Raw genomic sequence first — 25636 nt, 5'->3', positions numbered from 1 at the left:
GATGCGATCCTGACATGTCTGTGTGACATTAACTTGTGGTTAATTGAGGGTCTGAACCTCCTGTTGGCCTCAGTGACTTCTGTCGTCATCTTCGAAGCACTACAGGGAGAAGGTCAAGGGGTCAAACATACCTCTCATCCCGCTCCCGTGGCTGCACTGACATCTACTGGACTACAAACCCACAGTGTGAGCCAGGCACGGGGGGGAGAAGACCCTCTGGGTTGGCTGGCGTGGCTTTAAATGGACAAGCTTTCAAGAAAAGTACAAGAAAAAAAGTAATCAAACTCGTCTCACAGGCTGACCTTTTAGTCTTAAATAGAAAAACTGCTTAAAAAAAAAAAAAAAAAAAAAAAGGGAGAATAAAAATTTGAAACAAAAACACATTCAAGTGTAACAGAAATATTTATATTGATGTTAAATGGACATATTTATACAGAAGACAGGCGTGAGGAGAAAACTTGAGTGTACAGAGTGTGAAGACGCCGTTCAAACTTTTCAGCATCTTGCAATCTCACCCAGAGGGAAAAGTAAAACTCCCGAAAAGGACTAAGAGGAGCATACTCTTCATTTGCTTAGAAAACAAAACTAACAAAAAAAAAAAGAACAATTATGTCACCAATAAAACCGGTATGTATGTGTACTCTGTTAAATTTGACAGTTTGAGGGAAGGAGCAGAAATTAGGTAAAAGCTTCACGTGGCAGAGGGGAATGTAACATACAAATCAAGAAAAAGAACACAAACACAGAAACATCCGACAATGGATTGAACACACAATTTCTTGGGAAGTATACAAAACAAATTTTTTTTTTTTTTTTTATACAAAAGAATGAGATTAAAGTGATGAAAACAGTGCTGTTAAAAAAAAGTACCACTTTCAGAAATACACAGACTTTTCAACGGTGTGACTGGACAGCAGGATTCAAAGTTGTTGCCATAACATGAGCACGAGTTGCCTATAGAAACAAACAAAAAAAAAAAAAGACGAGACAAAAACAAACCCAAGATCATACGGTTTGACAAGCATGCGTAATATGACATCTTAATTCACCCTCAACTTCTTCTTCATCACAGATCATTTCTTCAAAAGATCCCACTGCGGCCAGAGAAGCCGGGTGATTTACTCTACATACAGGACACAGTTAGGAGTCACCCTGAGTTTGTGGTTCAATTTGGCAAATACCACCAAAAAAATGGCTTTTTAATGTATATTACAACACGTGACTTTGTTTTGAAGTCCTCAAAAAAGCTTTTACAAAAACACGTCTGAATTACATGTAACAGAGCCGTTTGAAATACTCTAGACCTTTAATATCACAAATGCATCGTCTATGTAAAGCCCAATATAAATAGCTATTCAGTCAAAATACTTAATAAGCAAATGAATCATATCAATAGATTACAGTAAATGTTCAAGAGGAATTACTATACAAAATTTTGATTGTTTTCCTATTTCACCTTCTAGCAGGTGTACAGAAATCCAGAAGAAACTTGTAGGAAGGAGGACTTTGCAAACAGATTGACTGCAAGAAAAAAAATAAAAATAAAATAGCATAGTGATAACAATAATTAGAATAATAATAAAAACATGACAAAATGCATGGACAAAAACAATGTTACTTTTGCTGAATAAAATTAGCTTTGTTGTGAGATTTAGTCTTCCATTAAAGGACTCAGGAAAAGTGTTGCTCACCAAGGACATAATCAAAATATACCACCAAAAAGAAGGCGAAAGAAAGAAAAAATAAAATAAAATCACTCACCCATTATTTCATGAAAACATTAACAAATAAGTAGATTTGAAACAAAACTGGAATCCTACACTTCTGACTACACGTTATAGTACAAAATAAGGCATTTCGTTGTGTATTTACTGCGAATGTTTTTTCTCTCTCTCCCACCCTCATCTTCTCGTCTCCACTTTGTTTCTTCTCAATGAAAAGTGAGAATGGACATTTGACTAGTTCTGTGTTAAAATATATTTATATAGATATTTATATAGCTCTAATTTTAGTCTTTCCTTCAAAACTCGATTAAAAACACAGGTAGGAGTATACAGTATGTGAGAGGTTGGAGAAGTTCAGAAGAGGAGCGCGTATCACTCCATGACTTCGCTGGCGGCCACCGTGGTGACGAGCTGGAGGGGGATCTCGGCGTTGGCCAGGATGTCCTGGGCGTTGCTGGAGCCCTGCTGGATGTTGGTGAGAATGAGGGTGGTCCCGCCTGCCGTGGTGATGATACTGTCCGAGGACCCCGCCGACTCCATCGAGGCCACCACCGCGCTGCCAGAGTTCACGCCTTTTTTGTTCTGATGAGTCTTAATGTGCTTCGCCAGGTGGTCGCTCCGCATGAAGCGCTTCGAACATTCGGGGCAGACAAACTTCTTTTCTCCTGTCGGAGAGAGAAAATGAGAGTTCCTAGGGTGTGAGTCTGAGGCTGGAAACACTTGGAGAGACATGCCATCCATCAAAACACCAAAAGAGTGGCAGACCGACTTCAAAACAATAGATTCAAGAATGAACCTAATTGATACACAAGGCTGAATTTGCTGGAAATAAAAATTAAAAAGTATATTATTAGAATTTCTTTTTCAATACATACATTCAATTTTAAAAAAAAAATTCTTCCCCTCAATCGATCCATCTTCTATACCAATTTATTCAACTTGGGTTGATTGGGCGCTGGAGCTGAGCCCAGCTTATTGCTTGGCCGGATTGTTTTGGTTGTTTATGTGCTCGTTGTCTCTATCAGAGTCAGTAGTCTGTGTATTGTAGATCTGTATCTGTGTGTGTTCTTTTCTTTGCGTGGCTCTTCATTGTGATGTTGCAGGTGGAGGGGTGTGATTGGCAGGCAGGAGAGGCTGCTTTTAAGGAAAGCCGGCTTCTGTATTTGGACAGTGCGTGTTGCACAGCCGCTTCACCTCCTGTCCCTCGTCTGTTTGTTTTTTGAGTACGGTGCATCCGGAAAGTATTCAAAGTGCTTCATTATTCCCCACATTATGTTTTGCTACAGCCTTATTCCAAAATGGATTCAATTCCCTTTTTCCTCAGAATTCTACAAAATGGCATAATGACAACATGAACAAAAGGTAGAGCTGGGTGTCATCTGCATAGCAGTGGAATAGAATATTATGTTTACAAACAATATGGCCAATGGGGAGGAGGTAGATGAGGAGGATGGGGCCTAGGACAGGGTGCTAGGGGACACCGGAGGAGAGGGAAGATGGCTGGGACCTGAAAGACTTTAATTGAATGAACTGAGTGTGACCACAGAGATTTAATTTGAACCAGTCCAGGGGTGTTTGGCAACCATCAGATTATCTGTCTATGGAGGAGGATGGAGTTGATTGAACATGACCTGGAAAGAAACACGCCTCTCTATAAAATGAATTGTCGGTAAACCTCCGACAGAATTGCCTTAAAGCACAAATCTGGGGAAGGGTACAGACAAGTTCCTGCTGCTTTAAAAGTCCCAATGAGCACAGAGGCTCAATCATCTGTAAATGGAAGAGGTTCAGTACCAACAGGACTCTTCCTAGAGCTGACCAGCTGTCTAAAGTGAGCGGTCAGAGAAGGGAATTAGTCAGGGAGGTGACCAAGAACCTGATGGTCACTGTGTCAGAGCTCCAGCTTTCCTCCATGGGGTCAGAGAAAGACTGAGCATCATCGTGGGGACGCTTTTCAGCAGCAGGAACTGTGGCACTAGTGAAAGATGAATGCTGCAATATGCCGAGATCTCCTGGATCAAAACCTGCTCCAGAGCACTCTTGACCTCAGACTGGGGCGACACTTTCAGCAGGACAACGACTGGAAGTACGCAGCCAAGATAAGAAAAGAGTGGCTTCAGGACACCTCTGTAAATGTCCTTGAGTGGCCCAGCCAGAGCCCAGACTCCGACTGAACATCTCTGGGGAAATCTGAAAACGGCTGTGCCCCAACGCTTCCCATCCAACCTGATGGAGCTTGAGAAGTGCTGCAAAGAGGAAAGAGCCAAACTGCCAAAAAATAGGTGTTCCTAGATTGTGGCAAAAAGACTTGAGGCTGTGACTTCAGCCAAAGCTGAATCAAAAAAAGTAATGCTCAAGGGCTGCGCATTCTCATGTACAAGCAATTCCGTAAGTTTATTTGTACTACATTTGCAAACATTCTTCAAAAGTTCTTATGTTGTAATTATGGGGTATTGTATGTAGAATTAAAAAAAAAAGAAATTTAAGCCATTTTGGAACCAGGCTGTAACAGAAATAAATATGGAAAAAGTGAAGTCATATCATGTAATGTGAATTGACAACTGCCGTTTCACCCTACAGAAGTAAACCCACAGATTTTGTTCACATCTATTAACATAGTGTGGTGACATACTCGTGAATTTTGAAGACAGTTGAGAACAAAAAAAGGCGTTTGCATGGATGAAGACCTCAAAAATCAAACATGGCCAAGTCTGTTAACAACACGGTGAAGAGAAGAGCTAATTAAAATACAGCTAATTGAACATTTTAATTTGCTGTTTTTTTTTTTTTTTTAAACTGGACATTTTAACACATGAAATTACTTTGAAAAGATGAATATTTTCCTCATTTGGCTGACTGCTCATTACTCAGGGGTGACGGTGACCAGTTAAGACACAATGGGCTACCAGACATTTGGGCACTTTTTTTAAATTGCAGCTAATTGTGGACTGCCTTTCTCTTTTAGAACATTTATTCTCTCCTGTTTACATCAAGTTAAGGAGTTTGATTTAGTTTATGTACATTTGTTTCATTTATTTTATGAACAGGTTAAATTGGAGATTTTGAAAGAGAAATATTTGTTTTGTTTTTTGGCTTCAGTTCATCTTGTGGCGTTTGTTTTTATTTGCTTATTATAGATCATGTCCCTTGTAAATAAATAAATGTATATTTTGTCAAAAGTTATTCCATCTTTGGTTTGGTGACCAGGAATGGTTTTTAAGGTATGCACTGACATGGGCAAAGACAGCTTACACGGCAGTCCATCAGCCCGGACAGAGAGAGAATCACTCACACTCACTCTACAGGCAAATCAGGGTCATCAAATAGCCACAAAAGCATGATTTGGGAATGTGGGAGCAAACTAGAGTACCTTTGAGAATAATGCATGCATTCACAGGAAAAATGTGTAAACAGAAATGATCAAACTGGGGAGAGAGCAAAACACACTAATAAGTTGTGTTCCATTTATAAACCGTTTTCTAATGAAATGTCAGCTTCCAACTCATCTTATTACCATTTCTTTTCAGAAACTACAAAGAACGGAGCATGCACCCCACCAGGAAACATTCCCCCCTACTAATAAACTAAGTATTAAAAGGCTGTTAAGTGTTAAAAGAGTTTTAGCATTTGCTCTTAGTGGGTGGATTATGACCTGCGGGTAATAAATCTGAATTTATTTCCTAATGCCAATCTGTCACTGATCAAAAAAAAAAAAAAAAAAAAGACTAATTGACACAGCACACAGATTATGATTATTACCAATTGGAAGCCGCCTGAAATTATTGAACATCTTCTTGAAAAGTTAACTGTGAATGCTAACTGTTAACATATCCTGCAGCTGACAGCGTAATGAAATGCCACTTCAGACCGTCTTGTCAGAGGCTTTTCTGCCAGTGATACTGCAGCGGAAGACAAGACATGTCTTTCAAAGGCCTGAGGGTCATCACATATTGTAGGTCTACAGATCAAATGAGTAACGGTTTAATGGTTAAATATCTGAAGGTTAACGTTATTTGTTGACATTGTAATCATCATTTGCTGTGAAAACAGAATGATAGTAAAAACTGTTCAGCATCTACTGATATTAACAAAAGCAGCCCAGAAACAGGTGATGTTCGCAGCACAAGATTAAGAGGCCGTGAAAACACTGCAATCACTCGAGAGCTATTCTGAGATGATTCCATCCACTATGAGGAAAACATCTGAAATTTTATTTTTGCATCTTCAATGTGTGTTGATGGAAACCTGGCTGCACGGGGTCTTTGAGGCATTTCTGTGTGGAGTTTGCATGTATGGGTTCTCTATGAGCCACTCCTGTTTGTGTTGCTGATTTTATATTTAATTTTATAGCCAAAAGTTGCTGCAATGATATTACTGAGTACTTGATGAACATGTACACCATCAATTAATACATTATTGACACAAGCGGAGATATAGAATTTACATACGTGGCAGTATATTTCATTATAGTATGATGTTTTCATTTAGTGGATATCTCCTTTGTCGCTACATGAACTCAGACCAAATTTTCTAATACTAGCTTTGACTCACAATTGTTAGACTGGACTGAGAATCATGTTTAAAGAGAAAAGCCCAACTCTTAACACCTACAAGCGTTTGCCATCGCAATTTGTATTTCAATCTGATGTTAAGAGATCCAGAGAATTACGCTACAAAACAAACTGTTTACACCTCATTCGGAGCCGGAAAATTACCACAGTGTCCTGAATCCTAACCTGACATTTCACAGGTAAATCCAGAGAGAGACAAACGCTGTTATTTTTTAAATGGCGTACACTTTGCAGGGCACAAATTAACACATTTTACTGATTTTATGGATGTTTTCCTGATGTGCAAACACGGAGGGAGCTGAGAAAGGGCACCTGTGTGTGTTCTCCGGTGTCTCTGCAGCTCATCACTGCGTGTGAACCTCTTCCCACAGAACATCCAGCTGCAAACAAAAGGGCGCTCCCCCGAGTGCCAGCGCAGGTGTGCTCGCAGGTGCGATGTCTTCCCGTACACTTTTCCACAGCCCGCTATGTGGCAGATGTGCTGCTTCTTCTTCCCCATGCTGGATCCTCTGAGAAGCACAGGTATGGATATTTGAAGCCCCGATATGTTTTGCTGTCTGCACGGTTGGGAGGTCCAGTGAACGCTCCTGGCAGACACACTCACCTGCCTCCTGACTCCTTGCAGTTAGGGCAAGTGCACGCGACTCTGCGCAGTCTCTTGCCCTCCTGGGCCAGCTGGTCATCGTCATCCACCAGCCGGACCCGCAGGTGGGACAGGTCGCTCGTGTTCAGGGTGGAGTCACTGCCTAGCTGCCACTCTCCAGAGTCTGGCTCTTCCTTGATTTGAATTTCTGAAATTACACGCGAGTTAATATCAACACCACGTCTGGCAATAATTTATCCAAAGCTTGAACAGTGACAGCTGCTTTCTAACAGTGTGTGAATGACAGCGCGGCAGAAAATTTCACGAGTTAAACTCCACATTAAGCAGAGTGATAAAATAATTACTGGATTGACAGGAAATGTATCAATGACAATTCTGATAATTAATTAAGCGAACCCTGTGGACTTTATGCACCACATGAGTGGCAGAAAATGGATGGATGGACTTTGCTGCGATCAAAAATTTCACCACAATGTTTTGACAGCTGTAATTACATAAAAAGTGGCTTTAAGTATATGAACAATGTGTTCTTTTGAAACTCGTGAAAGGTACTTGTATTTACAATAAAAACTTAAAAAAATAAATAAATATTCCCCTGAAGAAATCCAGATTGTGCTACTAAAAGCTTTTTTGCTTTTCATGTCAATTTGAATTCAGAAAGTTATTTTTCCCCCCCAGTCTAGACAACATAAGCCACTTTTCATTTGATTTGTTTTAAAGCAAATACTAATCTCAAATAATCATAGTGCCAAAACTGCTGCATTAAAAGTATTGGTCATAGTGTGACAGGGAGCCAACGTGCATAACACGAGAATACTGCTTTATAAAAATAATTACTAAATTCAGAGGGAAAAAAAACATTGGGGGAAAAAGGCAGTTAAATGTACACATGTGAGAACAAAACACACAAACGTCAACGTGAACTAAATGCTTTGAGCAAAAAAAAAACAACTTCCATTGACCTTCCCTGTACTACTGCAATGAATGTAGTAATTAAGTATATTACAGCAATTCTAAAGTAATTTGCTCATGTTAGACCTTTCAGGAAGGCATTAAAGTGGCAGGATTTTCAAGTACAATGCAAAAAAAAAAAAAAAACTGAAAATTAAAAACACATTTCTACATAATTATAGCATTTATAAAGTAAATTAAAGAGCATTTTGGCTTTAAAACCTTTAAATCGGTCAGCCCACACTCACTGCTGCTTAGACTTATTTTCCCTGATGTGCTCAGTGGTGGAAGCAGCTGTGCAAGAAATTACCAAAGATCAACAAAATTGGTGTACTAATGAGAACAAAGGTCCACATTGACTCCAAAAAATATGAAATGATCAAACAGGCGACACATAACTACCAGTCAGGTACAGTAAGTACACAGTCCTGAGATTAGGTCAAATTAATGAGATTAATCAGCTTGTAATGTTTCATTTTCCTGTTTCATTTCTTTCATAACCCCCCCCCCCCCCCCCCCCCCAAAAAAAATAAATAAAATACTGTACCTCCGGATGCATCTGTGCCTCCTTCCTGTTGTGTCAAAGAGTTGACCGTCACCGTTTGCAGGTTGGGAATCTGCCCCGTGCCGATGCTACCCAGCGACAGCGTCTGGACTGGTGCCAGAGTTATCTGTTGAGGCGGAGTGGTGGGCAGCTGCAGGTTCTGCAGGTTCTGCACTCCTTGCACCTGAAAGGTCTGCCACTGTATCTGACCCGATGGGGTGACCGTCTGAGCTTGTATGATGAAGGTTCCTGGATTGATGAGTTGCACATTTTGCAGACCCTGCCCGCCTGTCGCCAGGGACTGCACCACCTGACCGTTGGTAGTTTGGACAGGTACCTGCTGCAGCTGGATGATGGGCTGAGCTGTGCACACCTGGACATTCTGCTCCTGATTGTGGTGGATATAGCCTTCATGGAGGTCCGATCTCGAGTTGACCTGCTCAGTCGACACCGATGACAATGACGTATTCTGTGTCAACAGACCAGATTCACTAACTGGAACGTGAAGCTGAGCGGAAGACGTTGGCACAAAGATCTCAGGATTAGTGTTCGAGTCATTTAATGGTAGTGTCTGTGAGAGATGATCGTGTATCTTAGCCAGAGTCTGTGAGCCGTCCACCGGCTGACCCGCCATAATTAGCTGGCCATCAGCAGTGACCCCTGTTGCTATAGTCTGAGCACCAGACAGGCTAAGGGAGTCCAAGTCCACGCTGCTAATAGGAACAAAGGTAATGTTCCCGGGCAAACCCATAGGCACGTTAGTAACAACCTGGCCCTGGTTGTTGAAGGTGGAGCTGCCAATGGAAACCCCCTGGATATGCTGGACATTAGCAGTCTGTGATATGAGGTTCTGGTTGTTGTTAAGGATGCTTGCACCGGATGTCACATTGAGACTCTGGCTACCATCAGACAAGATCTGAATCTGTCCCGAGGCATCCTGAGCCAGAGTTGATCCTTCCATGCTGGATGTGGAGAAGCTCAGCTGTCCATCTGCTGTCTGAATCTGAGGAATCACTTGGTACTGAATGTTAGGCACTGAATTGGCAGAGGAATCGTCTGTTCCTGAAGTCACAAAGATTGGCTGACTCTGTAAGTTCTGGAGAGGAAGAACATACTGTCCATTGGATGTTAAAATTCCATGACTTTGGATCTGTATTATTCCAGAGTCATCCTTTGCTGCTGTTGTGGGGGTTAACACCTCCCATTTGTCAGTCCCAGTGAGCTGTGTCGATGGATCTGAGGTCTAAGAAAGGAAACAGGCGACATTAAAAGATGATTAAGCACCTGCTCACAATGAGTTACCTTTTGAATGCATAATACTCATTCAGAAGTCTTCTTATAATGACACATTTAACGTTTGAACAGAGACCATTATTTTGGAGGAAAAGAAATCAGTGTCACACCTGAAGGCCAAAGAAGAACGTTTTGTCACCTGTATGTTGCCATTTAAATTTTTACTTATAACGCATGTGGATCTAGTGCTACTGCTACGAAAGCTCTTACACTACGTCTTTATACATCATAAACAATAAAGTGTTTCTGTAGTATTCTTCACCAGTATTCCCCACCACCAGGACAATGCAGACCTTAAACACTTCTGGCTGACAACACCACCTGCCTCACCTAACTGAGCCTGCTGGGTATGTTTAATCTCTCTGGCAGCAACTGCACCACCATTCATCCGATTCTGAACAAAAGCACTCCAGAGAGTCTAATCTAATCTGATCTGAGTAAGTGAGCAAACACACTTGAGATCTTGATGACTGTATCAAAGAGGTGATGTGTGAACAGTCACGTGTTTCTCTAAATATTCAAACATGTTAGTACAGCTGTAACAGTAAAGTGATTTACTATTAAAAGAGATTAACTATCTTCCGGTTGCTTTAGAAAATTATATTATTCCTATAATAAAAGTGCCTACCTTAGGGATGGAAATGGAAGGTTTCCATTGGATTTTAATGAATATCATACATTGGACACACCAGTAAAGGTTAATTGTAAAAACAATATATACAGACAATATACACTCTTAGATATATATATATACATTTTTTGCCTTGAAATAAAGCAAATGTTGTAGTTACTCTTTGCTGGCTTGACTGGAGCTGTTTCACGACAGTGCAGGTGAAGCTGTAATTAACTTTTCTAGTGATGGCATGGCAATGAGTGCATTAGTTCAAACATTCAGATCTTTAATTCAAGTCACAAAGTTCAGCCTCAGTAAAGTTTGCCTTAAGAACCTGTTTCAGTCTGTCATTATTTGGGATAAACGATTAGGGCTCTGCATCTTCAATGGTCTCAGGAATCGATTAGGATCTTCTTGTCAACTTTTCCATTCCACGATGCATAACTATGTGTTGCATCCTCAATTTTCTTTATAACTGCTCATTGCTAACTTTTCCCATTCATGAATACAAGCAGTCAGATAAATATGAACTCACTTTTCACTTTAGAAGACAAACATCAACACCATGAATTGAGTCTGAACACAGAAAACAACAAGCGTACTTACAACAATAAATACTAAAATGGCATAATTACAGTGCTGTGTACTTCATAAGAGAAAATATTTGCATGTAATTGTAAATATCTAAAATTTGAATTTGATGTAAACCAGGGACGGACCGATCCCATTTTCTTAAACGAGGAGCACAAGTATGAAGACTAACCTTTTGCTACTTGCTGATAAGGAGTACTGATGCGAGTATTTCTTAAATGCTATGAAGTCGAATTTATACTCTGTACACATACAATACACAAGGCTTATGCGTTGGTGAGAATGACCTCCACGTCAATGATACGCGCACCTCCAACAGCCCTCCAGTCCACAGTACGCATTGGTAATGAGTGCATCAGTAATACTTTATTCATGTTTAGCATGTAGCATCACTGGTGTGTGAAACCCAAAACTCTTTAGCATGTAGCACAGCTGGGTACAACTGGATTCACTGAGCAGTTAAAAGTATTGAGCGACTCTGTTGGTCCAAATGTCCCTAGTGATGTACAAACTATCTTTCATCCTCCTCTTGATATTTTGGCAGACCATAGTTTACACTCTGCCTTACTGATTAATATTAAAGACTCTCCAGACCGCTGACATTGCTCATGCTCTCTTGCTGCCTGCAGGCAACGTTGATGACGCCACGTAGTACTCACCGTTTAAAAAAAAAATGAGAACATTAAAGTTCCAATGCTGGAAAATTAAAAATCAACTTTATTACGTTATAATTGAATATGTTTTGTCGCATCAATGCAGAATTATGCACGTCCGCATCACAAAGCATTATAGAAATGGTTAAAAAAACAACAACTATCCAGTTGTTTCAAGTATCTTTCCTGTTCTAATGCCAAAAAGTAACAGCTGTGAATCCATCGATCACATGCAAACTCCACCTAAATTTGCACCGCCAGCTTTGCTTTTGCAATAATTGAATTCTTCACTTCTGCTGAAACATTAGCAGATGTAGCAGAGGTGCCGACTTACCACATCAGCGGCAGCACCTCTGTCCACCTCTGACGAAGGCGACCCAGCCTCAGTGCAGGTCGTTGCTAGCAGGTCAAGTGGTGACGGCTGAGTGTCCTGCCCACAGCGGGCGAGTTTAAAAGGAAGAAAGTGGGTGGCCATTAGTCTGGGCTCACAGAAAGTGTGACTGGTTGCTGAAGAGTGAAGACTCAAGAGTGGATGGTAAAGGACTTATTTGTCCAGGGTGTTGATCCTCAGGCGGTACCTACAGCCACCCTTACACCAAACAACTTCTAAAGTGTTTTGACACTTTTCCAAGCTTCCCATGTCCCATGAGTAAAACTGCAACTTTTGAACATGACTTGAGGCACATTCCCATCATCTGAAGCGTTTGGTGTAAGGTCGTCAACAATCCTAACATGATTGTTTTCATGTGTTTATGATGGCGGGTCATACAAATAGTGACCGAAAACAAATGATCTTGCTCACAGAGCAAAGCAGAGGCAGCAAGCAAATGCAGCACATTAACAAAAAGACATGCATGCTGTATTTGATCTCTTAATGCCAAACAGTCATGGTAAAATACTCGTGTTTTACATGGTTAGAGCCTCTTCGGATTTGTTTCATTGTAAATATTTGTTTCAGCAGGTTATTCAGTATGCTCACAAGCACATCCAAGTGATCAGCAGCTTCTTGTTACACTGGAGGCGGCAGTGAATTGGATGCAGCTCGAAACAGGCAAGGACACAAAGCAAGTTAGATAAAGCTCTGTCAAGGTTGTGAAAGAGGGCAAAGAAGCAGCAAGTAGAGATGTACAGAAAACTACACATCTTATAAGGCTGGACTAGAGGAAATGTCTATCAGCTGCAAGCTTTAACAAATGTCTCCATGGCAGCACTTTGCTAGTTGGACATCTTTACTGCCGTAACTGGGATTTGAACCCCACACTTAAACTCAAAACTTAACCTGATCTGTCACCAGGAGGGGGCAATTAAAATGTACCAATGAAATGTGCTCTCTTAAAATGGTATTTTGTTCATTTTTGTCAAAATAATATATGGTTCAATCATTCAGCATTTGCAAAATATAAACCCAACACTTTTGTTTTTGCATCCATTTTTCATGAGCCCAACTTAAAGATGAGACGTTCTCTACGTACACAAAAGGCATATTTCTCTCAAATTTTCCTCACACATTTGTCTAAATCAGTGAGTTAGCACTTCTCCTCACATGTGTGGGACACCAAGATCTGATTAGACAGCAGGGTTATTACACGGGTGTAACTTTAAGCTGGCCACAATAAAATGCGTTTCTCACAAGATTTATCCGACACTGAAATTAAAACGGAGGTAATTCTGAGAACTTGCTGGAGTTTTACAATCTGTCACTTCGGTTCTAGTAGCAGAGGAGGCGGGATTTGCAAGCAGCTTGAGGAGGTGTTGCCTGAGAGGTTCAAATCAGGGTACAATACCCCTCCAAGTTTGAAATGTGGGAACTTCAGTGGGCACTATTTCAATGGCAATCACCGCTCAGAGCGGGCAAACATTACCTGGTCGTCCCTGCCTCCCTCCTGGTGCAGAAAGTCGCTCTGACTGCTGTCCACGTCCAAGGCAGCCATATCGTCCGCTCTCATCGGCTGTTCTGGGGCTAAGAAGTGAAAAAGCACAAGTTCCAGGTTAGCTAACCTCAACTAAACAAACCGGAGACACGCACGGAGCATTATCGTCGGCGACGTGCCTGCAAACTATAAAAGCGCTGCAAACTATAAAAGCACTGCTGATGAAGGCATCGGCCTCCTTAACACCCAGAAGGTAAAAGGAGCGCTGACTAGTGTTGTGTAGTGAAAATGCTAACGCAGCTAGCGAGCGCAGCGTTAGCTCCCTGTGCTAAGTTAGCCGGAGATGATTAGCATTATCAGCAGCCTGCATCCCCGTTAGCCTGCTCGCGAGCTAATTTAGCCAGAGGATGCTGCACATAGCCTGTTAGCTTACGTGCTGGGAGGAATACAAAAAAAATCGCATACCGGTCATTGTCGTGAAACGCAGAGTCCTGATAGTCACCAGCCGCCAGACATGATCAGCACGTTATACTGATTGTATAAGCGCAGAAATGGGTGATAACTGTCAGATTTGTTTCTATTTTGATTGACGGGCAGTGGGTAACACAAAGGGTGGGGCCTCCACTGTAGTATCTGCGTCACATGCAGGAAGTCCCGCCCTACTGCCCGAAGCTGATTGGCCAGTTGTGTTTCACAGGGTAGGCTTATTTGACGGTCCCAGTGTCAATCATCTTTTGTTAAGATTCTTTTCCTGTTTATTATGCGTTTTACAGTGTTGGTGACTGCGAAGATCATTGGTAAATTACTAAATTTTAAATATTGTTTGCAGGGAATCAGACGTGCTGACTGCTGCTCCTGTTTTCAAACTTTCACCGGAGGTCTGCAAACTGTCTCAAAACTTTCTGTAGAAATCCCTCTCTCATGGTCCTGCTGGTGAGAACATCATGTTTCTCCCACACACGTTCCCAGTGATACTTACGAAATCAAGTCTTTTAAAAAACGATGTGATTAAATGTGAGAACAGATTTCAAAGTTCTTCAAACTCTTCCAAAATTACATAACCTTTAGAATAGAAATGATCTGTCTCTGTTAGCCATGTGATCACCACCAAGCTAATGGCATTGCAACAAATACTTATACAACTTTGTTTGAAAATTGTTATTTCCTCTGGGTAATGTGCAGAAAATATGTATAAGGTTGTGACCCATAAGTAATTTGAAACGTGACTTTCCAGTATTTTCAGAATTTTGTTTTAAGACACCCTACATTGTGTTTTAAACTAGTCACAGTTCTGACATTAAAGATTCTTTCATATACAAAATAATCAGACAAAAACTATATATATATAAAGTTAGGGTGAATTTCACCGTCTTCTTTTTTAATTCTCCAAACTCTCCCCCAAATCCCACAAAGTGTTTGTCCCCTCGGTTTATTGCTGCTGGGGCTTGCAGCGAACATTCATCTGGCTTTCAATGATTTTGGAGTTGCACTTGAGAAATCTAAAAATCCATCTTTCTCGTTCCCAAATTGAGTGAAAGGATGCAGTATCATAGATTTAGTTTTTACTGGTTTCTGATGTGCTGCAAATTCCAAGCTATGTTGAGTTAACAACTCAATGCACATATTTTTCCCCTGAACTGCAAAGAACAAAGTCTGACCTTTGGTGAGACTAACTGAATGTCTTTATTGTGAGGACATGTGCAGATATAAAACACAATACAGATTCTTCTTCCTTAACTTAAATAATGCAAAACATTCCCTGTTTATTTTTATAGAACATTCTCTTAGAAATGAAAGAGCTTTTAAACTATGTGATGCGCTCCCTCAGGTAATCCTGACATTTTAAGGTATAATTACAGCTTGATTATATTTGCCCTTTGTTCTGATTTATTGGACATTGTTGGGGCTGACACCAGTTGGTAATAAGTCAATTCTGAGTGTACTGGTAATTTCTTATCAGCAATTTATTTAAATCTGCAGACCTATTTTAAATTCTATGCTATTTATTCTGTGTGATCTTCTGTGTGGAGCTATGCTCCAAGAATTACTCTCTGGGATTAATGAAGTTTTTCTATTCTATTCTATTCTATTGCTGTGCAGAATGTTTTGTGGCTTCATGAAACGTTTGTGGCCTACTGTGACTGAATTATGTGATTGATGGACAAAATAATGCATTTTATTGACGTATTGGGCACGTTGTCAGATCTCTTTCTTCCTATTTTACATGTGCAAAACTGATTAAAGCTGTGAAATGAGAAGTTTTGAATCCGAAAGCTGTTGCAATGTTATCTTTTTTGTAAATAAAACTCTTAGGCGATTTTGTGTAGATAACTTGAGGAAAAAAACGCACTTGAGGCAGAATCGGAGTTTGTATTTGACTGGATTTCTTCCCCTCCACTTGATTGTGCGCATTACAACATTGTGAAAGTGCATTGAAATGAGAGCCTGCATGCTATTGTATCTGCTCTATGGCTGTGATGCTATCAGGACCCCACTTCTGAGTATTATTTGTGGTGTGTCAGTTCCTCACAGTGCGCGACCGCAGTGAGGCTATTTCTCCCAACCTTCAATTCAAACTTGGCCCATTACAGCCAGACTACAAAAGCACTTTCCGTGCACTCAGGAGCTCACTGCAGTGAATGGTGGATATTTCCAATCACTCTGCTGTCAATCCAAGTGTCAGGTAAACACAGGCCAATGGAAACAGCTTTAGAAAAGCCTTGCAGCTACGTCTGTCTTACTCCAGGAGTCCTTGGAAACGTATCAACAATTTCTACAAAGACCTCCAAGTTAAAGGGAAAAGTCAAATATCCTAAAAGCAACACAAATGCGACACTCGGATGGATGCAGCGGCCTACGCCCGACATGTGTATCTGCCACTGGGTTTGTCTTCAGGCCTGTGAGTGTTGTCTCTACCTCGGGCTGCAAACAAAGAAAATGAGATTGTATTGACAGACCTTGTATTCACCTCGTGAGAGGGATCTCTCATGTCTGTAGTGTAATTACCCAGTGGGAGTTTCAGCACATTTATAAAGATTCAGTGTCATAGATCTAACTGTAAATAAGAACATCTATGGACTTCCCGCTGCAGGAACACAGACTATTTAGCTCGTAGTTTCTTTTCTGTACAACAGTGTCAACATGTGATACTATTATAGCACTTTAAACTTTGACATTATTCATGAAAAATTACAAGAAAAACACATTTTTTCAGTTGTCGCTGTCCTCCAGAGGTGGACATGGTTGTTGTGGCAGAAATGTGGAAGATAACTGAGTGAGTCCACAAAGGCTCTGAGTGTTTCGTATTAACATATTGACAGTTGTTTTCATGAAGGCCAGTCCAAGAGAGAGTGACCCCACGGAGAGAAACTGCCCTACTGGAGGCACTGTAAATGGGACCTGAGAGAGAAAATTGAAACTGGTGCAGCATGAAGACGTGTGGATAGAATATCAAATCTGCCTCTGCAAGACAACTGCGAAGCACCTGCGACAGGAACAATCACTCTGTTCTTTGTTTGAGGAATCAAGAATTGAAAGTTAAACATACAATGACGGTTGAGCTCAAATACGGCTTTGTGAAAAGTTCTTAGTGTTTTTTCTTTATGAAGGTTCATTATTTTTGCTTTAGTATATGGTTTACAGTAAGAAATCTCCTCAGCAAATTTAAATATATAAAGAACTCTATATTTTAGCAGCTTTTCTAACACAAAATTGAACGTCTGTCATGTGGCTTCTGTGGGTTAAGGTTTGACCTTTAGCGGGAGGGGACCTTGGTTCGAATACTGGTTGCAACAGCGGAGACATCCAGTATGGAAAATGGAGAAAAGTCCATGCGCGAGTTACAATGACTTGCTTTTGTAACCCTCTTTAATGGAAGCAGGCAAAAAGACTCTCTGGCAATTAAAAAAACTTAACACATTTAAGGAGGTTCAACAACAGAAAGCAGGTAGAAGGTGTAACAGAAGGGCATGAATCTACAGAGCTAAAAGCAGGAAATATCTACAGGTACTGATTATCTGTGTGGGTACATTTAAACTCAGTGGCCTCTTTGTGTAGTGCACTTGTACGATTTACTATAATCCAATATTGTCGTGCCATAAAGCCTGATTTAATAAGCCCATAAAGGTTATTGACACGTTTATAGTTTTCATTTAGTTTCAGTGTTTTAACATTGAGGTCAGAGTTAGTGACAGTGATGGTCCAGCAGACCATATTATATTCATTGTGGATGTCAACATAGAACAGAAAAACAAACAGCATCTCTGACTATGAGGTTATCGACAATCAGCATTCACTGAAAAAAATATTCATATGGCCAAAGGTACACATCCTGTACACAGACTGAACTAAAACATATTGTGTCAGTGAATACTAATATAGTGACCATTGCTTGTATGTGTATAGTATATGTGGCCTTGTTATACAAAGTCAAAATAAAAATGCAAAGTTTGTATATCATATGCACGTAACATGTGTACAGGGTTGTTACGAATTAATTGTTTTTGGAAATCAAATGGTGAGCTTAGCTGCTGTGCTTATTGATTATTCTGATTTGGAAAGGTCTGTTTCAAATTAAATCCCTTTATTTGACAAGTAAATTACTATAGTGGTTAAGTACAGAAAAGTTGTTTCTGTAGCTGGAAGAAGTAAATAGAGGGGAAACCAAACTCCATATGTTCTGATTTAAAGACAGCTTTCTACGCCTCCTCACAGCTGTTTATGGCATTTTTTTTTTCACTCAGCATTGTGGTGACAGCGTTTTATCACCCTGACAGGAAGAGTCATAAATCACTGTGTTAAGCTGAATCATGGCAGTACAGCACGAAGGCGAGCAAACTGTTGCATAAACCCTTCTATGTGGACGTGAATCATTATTTTAGTCAAGTCCAGACCTAAATTCATTCAATGCCTCCTCTGTTTTGTGACACGTAGCAGGAAAGTCACACAATAGGAGCAGCTACATCACAACGTATTTATTGAAATCCAAAATAAAGATGATTTTCTTCTGTAAAAACAGTATGTTTATAATAACCATTAAATCTCCCAACACAAAAATACATCTTATGTTTATTTGTTGCAACTTGTGCATTCTTTTTTTCTTTTCTTTTCTTTTTTTGTGTTCTTCAAAGGTCTTGAGTGTGCATGTGATTTACAGCAGCAGGCCTGTGGTCTGTTTGTTGGGTGTGTTTAAAAGCCAGCTTTCCACTCCATGCGCCTCTTGATTTGATGCCGCTGTGGTTTGCCTTGGGGCAGAGTGGCACCACTTGATTGATGGTGCTGACAGATGATTTGTACCAACAGAGATTCACTCACATCTCCAAGCTCATTTTATGACTTCTACAGGGCTCCTCTCACAAGTCGGCTACGTCACTTTGTGAATACTTTAATAAGTACTTGTCCTCTCTGTTCAAGGTGGGGAAAGTACTGGATCCTTTCACTTACAGTATGTAATAATGTTACACTGATTATATTGAGCGCAGCTTCGAGTGAAGGTGCTGTTGCTAAAACTCAAGTAAAACTACAAAGAGCACTTTTAAATCTACTCAAAGTATTTGTTACATTTTAACTACAAAATGTGGTTAAAAGTAAATAAAACGTCTATTTTATAAGATTTTACAATATAAGATTTTGCATTTTTAGTACCAGGCATTTGATTAAATTTCACTGTACAAAATATCTGTTGAAAGCACATTTCTTAGATGAACAATGACATTTATAACGTGATTGTATTGTAAACTAATGTCGTTAGGAAGAACAAATTTACTCTGTTAAAATAAGAAAACTAGTGGTGACAAAAATAGAGATGAAAAAGGTTTATGAATAAGGTTTTTGGGTTTATTCTATAGTAACTCCTGATTTTTACAGTCGCAAAGTGAATCACAACAGTCAATTGTTACAGGTGCTCAAAATAATACGTAGTGTCCAATCCACCATCCCTGGTGGTGGATTGTGTTTGCATGTGTTTTTGACTTACAGCTCAATTCATATATCCACCTCCTATTTCTCTTCATCCAACTCGGGATAGAGCGGTGCTGATCCCAGCTGACAATGGGCGCAGGTACCTGGGTCACTCCGGACAGGTCATCAGTTGATCCCAGGGCAAACACAGAGAGTCAGACAGTCACACATACTAACGTTCGAGCCTACGGGCATTTTAGAAACACTCATTAACTTTAAACACATGTTTTTGGACAGTGGGAGGAAACTGGAGTTGACCCATGCACAGGAAGAACATGCAAACTCCAGAGAGAAAGGCACTCCCAAGCACACCTCTTGTTGGAGGCCAAAGGCCTTCCCCCCCATATGAGGTGAGACTGCTATCCGCTACACCACTGTAAGGCCCACATTCAATTTATAAAGCGGAAATTACAACATAGGCATGTCATGGGAAATTTACAGAGGAAGTGTCAGAAATGTCTTCGATGATGTCAGGACACAAATTTACAATTAATCATTTGACGCCTCTTTGGCAACAAAATGACCAGTTTTAGAATCTGAAACAGCATGTTGAGGATGTACTTACAGAACAAGAGGATTTTTTTTAAATGTTTTGTTCCAATACTACATCTCTAGGATTCTAAATAACTTTATTACTTGCCCTGAAAACGATTTATCATCACTTTATGAATAACAAAGTGCTTTGTGACCCAGACCACTGGGAACAACCCACCAACCCCTAAAACCTCAACACTGCAGCATATGAAGGAATTTCTGTGCAGGGTTTAGGCTGACCACTACCACCACCTGAGAACAATGCAAAATTGTTTTGCCTCGAGCCCCCGTTGTGCTCCCCAGAGGATTTGGATGGTTTCACTTAGAAAACAGTCAAGCTGACTTGGTGTAAAAGTTGCTGGTATATAAGTAACGTATAGGAGAGGCACACAGTGATAGCAACAACATCCTCAGTTTGCTGCGGGACATTTTAGTGATCAAAATCAGTGGTTAATGGTAAAGCAACCAACCGAGGCCAGCTTAATATTATTTCATACATATGTTGTACATTTGTCATTCTTTCTAAGTAACCACAATAAACACTATCCTATATTTTGCCACTGATCTCAGACCTTAAAGACTATAATCCACCTTATTTCCATGAGAAACACTATGCTTTGTAGTACTAGCACAGGCTTTGCTCCATAAAACATCCCATCCAAAACTTGGATATCTTTCTGTAAAATGACCATTTTTATTCAATCTTTTTGTTCCCATCAAAAGGCCATTTTATTCTCTGCAGTCTTAATGGTTACAAGATATTCCGCAAAGCACTGCTGATCTACAGCTCTTTGTTCGGACTCCCACGAAGAACACAATCTTACTTTGAAGCGCTGCAGCCATACAATTCCATCAGCATAAACGTTTCACAAACACTTACACACAAAGTATAGGGGCGAGAAAAACACTACTCCAGACAACAGGAATCGTTTTCTGGTTGTGCTTGTGGATTGTGTCAACTTCTATTTTCATACTATACAGAATATTTGAACATGCGGATTTGGGGGGGAGAAAATGTGGCTTGAATGAATATTTGTCTTTGTTGTGTGTTTGTGTGTTGGCCCTCATTATTCAGGGCGAGGAGTAAGAAACTGTAAACATGCTATTCCATCGATATTTAAGGGTCGGGCCTACATTCTGGGGACGGCAAACAAGAGGACACACATATTGAATAATTATAATAAAATTTGTGAAAGAAAGGTTAACTAAATCTATTTATAAATAATCATTTAAAGTGACCACTTCTTTTGGCTGGAACACCTGCATCCTGGCTGTGCCCTTCCAAAATCAGCATCGCTTAACAGATTTAATTATAATTGTCCCCTATACGCTACAGTCAATGTCAGCTGTGTCTTTTAATTCTCTAATCAGTGGCCGGCAGGACTGCTATCACCATCCGCATGCAGCTTCCCACTCAATACAGACATCCCAAAACACACACAGACTGGTTTTGTCAAATGTTTTATTGAGTGTAGACATCTGGGCTACTGTAAAACATGCATTATCTGCAGAAGGGGGAGAGGAGCAGGTGGCATTGTCCCTGCTGTCAGCTGTGTCAGTGTTGGCACCCGTGATGGAGATTAATGAAGTATCTGGAGAGTAATATGCTCCTTCAAATGCTGCTACAATTTGGAGTGGGGGCTGATCCTGATCTTAAATAGCAAAGCTGTCAGAGTTTACTGAACCTGTGCTTTGGCACACACATGGGGATTCGATCCTACAGGGTGGAAAACAAAACGTGAGAAAGTGACAGTGTGTAACAGCCAAAAATAGTAACAATAGAGTCAGTTATGTAAACAAACATATTGTTCTGGTGTCACTTCTTCTTTGGTGCATTTGGTGCATTAAATTTAAAAAAGATGATGTCTCCATCCTCGACAGTGTAGTTTCTTCCCTGTTGTCTATATTTTCCAGCTGCCTGGAGAAAAAACAACAACACAATGAAATGAGTTCAAATAAGAGCTACTGAAAAATATACAATATTGTTGAGATAGTGTTTTGATCTAAATAGTAATGGAGAGTAACTCTGTAAATTACATGTGAAAATAGAAAATAATAGGAACATAATACTACAGTATTAAATTCCCGTCTCTTTTGTCATCTTACACACACACACACACACACACACACACACACACACACACACACACACACACACACACACACACACACACACACACACACACACACACACACACTGCAGCATGCATGTTTTGTTCAAAGGGTGCCTGAATTCCCACTGAGTGAATAATCCTCTCCTCTGCCCATTCCAGTTTCATGTGCACAAGCACAAAATGTTAATAAGTCTTTGATTACAGCACTATAAAACTTCTCAAGGAAACAAAATAAGTTCTAACATTTCTTTTGTATACAGTAAGTGTTTGTTCTCCTTCCCGGCAAACTCAAAATAATTGACTTGAAGTGCTAATACAGACAGGTTTATGCATTCTGGTTCTGCACAGTGCACAATTAATTAGAAGAATCAATGTCCCTTTAAAGGCTCAGGAGACCATTTAATCCAAGCTCAATACCACCAGAAACACTGGATGGAGAGGGAGACAGGAAAAAAAAAATCAATGGCTATTTGTGATTCCTGAGTATGTATTAAACCAGACACGTCTAACTGGTTCATTTGCACTTGAAAGCAGCCATCTGGAGCGGCAAGCTTGGCTTAAGCAGATATGATTACTAATAATGTGATATCCCCATACACTGGCCCTATTCAGACAGCCTATTCCCACAACTGGCATTAAATAGCACAGACCTTAATGCCACAGTCAGAAGCGCTCCATGTTCTTCTGAGGCTCAAAAAGGGATTAGTAAGAGAGCATGCAGTAAGGACCTGACACTCAGATCCCAACCTTGGATAACAATGGTAAACCCCCCCCCAGAGACCGACACATTTCACACTCTGTTTGCATCCTATGAAGGATGTGGACAATAAACTGCAGCTGCATTAAATATCAAATATTTATTTCTTAAATAGTGAGCTTGAATAGTGAGGAGATTTAAATATTTTTTAGTGCTTCCTTTCTGCACTGGTCTCCTCAGGGCCTTTGTGTCACTATAATTACATTAGTCGAGCCTGTAAGTGGGCACATGGTGTTGATGGCAGTGATAGTGGGACTGCAACAGCATGGCTTACAGTGTCACACATATCAAGGTTACATCTTAACTACAAATTTTAATGTTTGTCGTAAAGAAACCAAACTAGATTTCATGATATGATATGGACAAATGCAGTGGTTTTCATAGTGTGGGGTGGGCCTCCCCTCAGGGGGTGCCAGTGAGCTTTGGGGGGGTTAAGCAGCAGCAGGAAAAATCAGGGAGTAAATAATAATGAATACAATAATACAATAATTATTTATTGTCTAATTGATTAAGTGATTCATCTCTTTATTGTTACAGAATTTACACTTGATTAATGCAAAGTTAAACTATCAGTAAGGTAAGAAAAGCACATATTGATGGAATTTACGGTGTACCGCCTACGCTTGGCATTCAGTTATTGTCTTCACAAATTCACCATGAAATCAGTTATTTCATTTGACAGCAGTGTGCACATGAACAACCCACGGCACAGTTAAAAGGTCAAAACAAACACTGCCCATCATAAAAAATAAGATATGCAAGTCACATTTCTGTGCTACCCATCCATGAAACAGTCCATATTTGAGGAATTTCACACTTTATTTAACTTGCCGCTTTATATCACTGTCACTTGCCCACGTGGCTTGGGAATTTGGCAACAGAGAGCCTCTGAGCTAACAGCGCACTCTATAGATCTGATAAATGCCTGGTGAGGTGAAGAAGTGCTTCCTCTGAGCGACTGTGCTGCGCTACAAGCAAGAACTACCATCAGCCAGTTAAGGCACATTGTGATAAAGATATGCACAGCTGGAGCAGAATGGCAGTGTTTAGAGCCAGAATCAGCTGGCTTGTCAGGAGTGGTGCTGGAGTGTGTGCAGTAATTTCTTCCCCTGAGTAAAGGTGAAGAGCAGTTTTCAGTAGGAGCGGTGTGGCGACTGTCAGCTCCACTGATCACAGGAGACTTCCCCTCATCTCCTCTGGCACCCTGACTGCTCACCTTGACAGCGTTCTCACTGCCTTCCTCTTTAAAATCCTGGAATTTCATTACTTCCGCCATAATGAAGCCCTTCTCAAAGTCTGTGTGGATCTTCCCCGCAGCCTGTGGAGCCTTAGTTCCTTTCTGTCACAAGGAAGGAAAAGAGAGGACAAATGAATTGTTTTGGAGAAGATGGATTACAGCATGCGAGCGACATGGTGTTTGATAGGGTGATAGCGTTGTGATCACTCTAGGGGTGTTTTCTGTCCAGGGGTATTCTTGCCTCAGTCCTGATTTCTGGATAGCTTTCCACTCGGCTGTGCCCTGCTAGGCCAGCCTGGACACCGATAAGGACCCAGCACTGCTATCAATGCCTTCTGATTCCCATTCCATGGTGGTATTGATTTCTGTCCAAGCAATCTTGCCTCATTGTGGGTCGCTGCTCGGCTCTCTGGTCATGACAGCAAGAAGACTCAGTGTTGCAAAGAGAGCGGCCGGAGTGGTGCAGACCTCATTGCATCAGGCCTAACTATTGTGACATGTTGGATTCAAGTTATTCAGATTCACTTCGAACCTTCAGTAATATTCGACTGAAGTCGATTTATAGCTGCTGTAAGTTTTGACTTTTTTTTTTTTTTTTTTTTTAAATAAACTCTCAACAAACAAAGTGATTTTATGTTTGAAATGTACAGTTAGAACTAAAACTATATAAGACGGCAATTTAGAAAACACACATTACCAGCTTAATATAAATAAATGAATATACTTTTCTACTTCGAATCCTCTCTAACACTCCAGGAAACAACTGTGGACGATAAAATGCGCAATTTATATGCACTGAAATAATGCTGGGCGGAAATGACAAATGACCCAAATAAGTGACGTGGCTGCTGTGTATCATTATGACTCCTGCCTGTCGACCTGCTCTCTCTCTCTCTGCTCCGCAGCTCCGTGCTCAGAAACTGTTGAGCAGTTTTAATTATGTATATAATCAGGTTGGGGTCAACATATTTCATGCCAAAAGAATGATGCGTATTTAATGACTCTAATACATTACCATCTATTTGTAATCTCATTGACAGAGTGCTTGTGAGTTTAACTACCATTAATCAGCATCAAGGTTTGTCTATCTGGAGAAAAATAGATTAAGGGAGGGATTTTTTTCATATGGCGCATTACAAGAGATCCACATTGTCCTAGTTAAGAGCTATGCAGAGCAGGCTGATAGATAATGGTCACCTCGAGGCTGCCTAATAAAGCATGTTAAAGGACTTAGGAACACGACATTACTGAGTGTAGTTTTTACAATGCAAGATGTATTGGCTTAATATAGTTACTCACTGATGCTTACCTGACTAAATGCCCCTCACACACAATCAAGGCTGGCTGTAATCAGTTACGTCAAGAAGGACAAGCGTGTTTTTGAAGATGCCTTCGAAGTGTTTAGGGACTTTTCTGAAAATAGTGACGACACAAGTCTGCATCTAATGTCTCACATTTCATTTTCTTCTGTTAAAAAAAGTGTATGTATGTGTATATATGCATATATAAGTGGTAAATATTTGAGTTTCAGCCCTAACGCGGTGTCTGGGAATGCTTTCTATTCAGGCTTGCATCAGATTTTCTGTCTAAAATCACATCATCAGTCTGCCAAGTAAATTTT

At 40.4% G+C, this 25636-nt stretch overlaps 2 protein-coding genes across 4 annotated transcripts in view; both read right to left on the bottom strand.

Moving 5' to 3' along the window:
* Positions 1-391: 391 nt before the first annotated feature.
* sp3a (sp3a transcription factor) lies at positions 392-14010 on the bottom strand. Of its 2 annotated transcripts, XM_080477973.1 has the most exons (7): positions 13881-14010; positions 13407-13504; positions 11879-11974; positions 8398-9637; positions 6900-7086; positions 6608-6804; positions 392-2389 (listed from the first exon to the last, which is right to left on the bottom strand). In XM_080477973.1, the coding sequence occupies exons 1-7, from the start codon at positions 13885-13887 to the stop codon at positions 2097-2099; spliced, it is 2118 nt and encodes a 705-aa protein (XP_080334099.1). In that variant the 5' UTR covers positions 13888-14010; the 3' UTR covers positions 392-2096. The 2 variants fall into 2 exon arrangements, with proteins under 2 accessions (XP_080334099.1, XP_080334100.1); XM_080477974.1 differs by lacking the exon at positions 11879-11974.
* A 6605-nt stretch (positions 14011-20615) lies between these two features.
* The window catches only part of LOC308119273 (obg-like ATPase 1), a 43938-nt gene continuing 38917 nt past the window's right edge, over positions 20616-25636 (bottom strand). The window contains exons 10-11 of one of the 2 annotated variants that reach the window (XM_080479166.1): positions 23995-24117; positions 20616-21825 (exon numbers count right to left, since the gene is read on the bottom strand). In XM_080479166.1, coding sequence (XP_080335292.1) covers positions 21724-21825; positions 23995-24117 — 225 coding nt within the window. In that variant the 3' untranslated portion in view covers positions 20616-21723. The remainder of the gene's footprint in view (positions 21826-23994; positions 24118-25636) is intronic. The other variant, XM_080479167.1, reaches the window with a different exon arrangement.

The sequence above is a fragment of the Lipophrys pholis genome, assembly GCF_963383615.2.
Source record: "Lipophrys pholis genome assembly, chromosome: 13".
NCBI lineage: Eukaryota > Metazoa > Chordata > Actinopteri > Blenniiformes > Blenniidae > Lipophrys > Lipophrys pholis.
This window is presented reverse-complemented; position numbering and strand designations above follow the sequence as displayed.

Coding starts and splice junctions, on each gene's coding strand:
- sp3a (XM_080477973.1), bottom strand. Junction 6,805..6,899: donor TGCAAGGAGTCAGGAGGCAG/GTGAGTGTGTCT, acceptor TGTGCTTCTCAG/AGGATCCAGCATGGGGAAGA. Junction 2,390..6,607: donor ACACCGGAGAACACACACAG/GTGCCCTTTCTC, acceptor TCTCTCCGACAG/GAGAAAAGAAGTTTGTCTGC.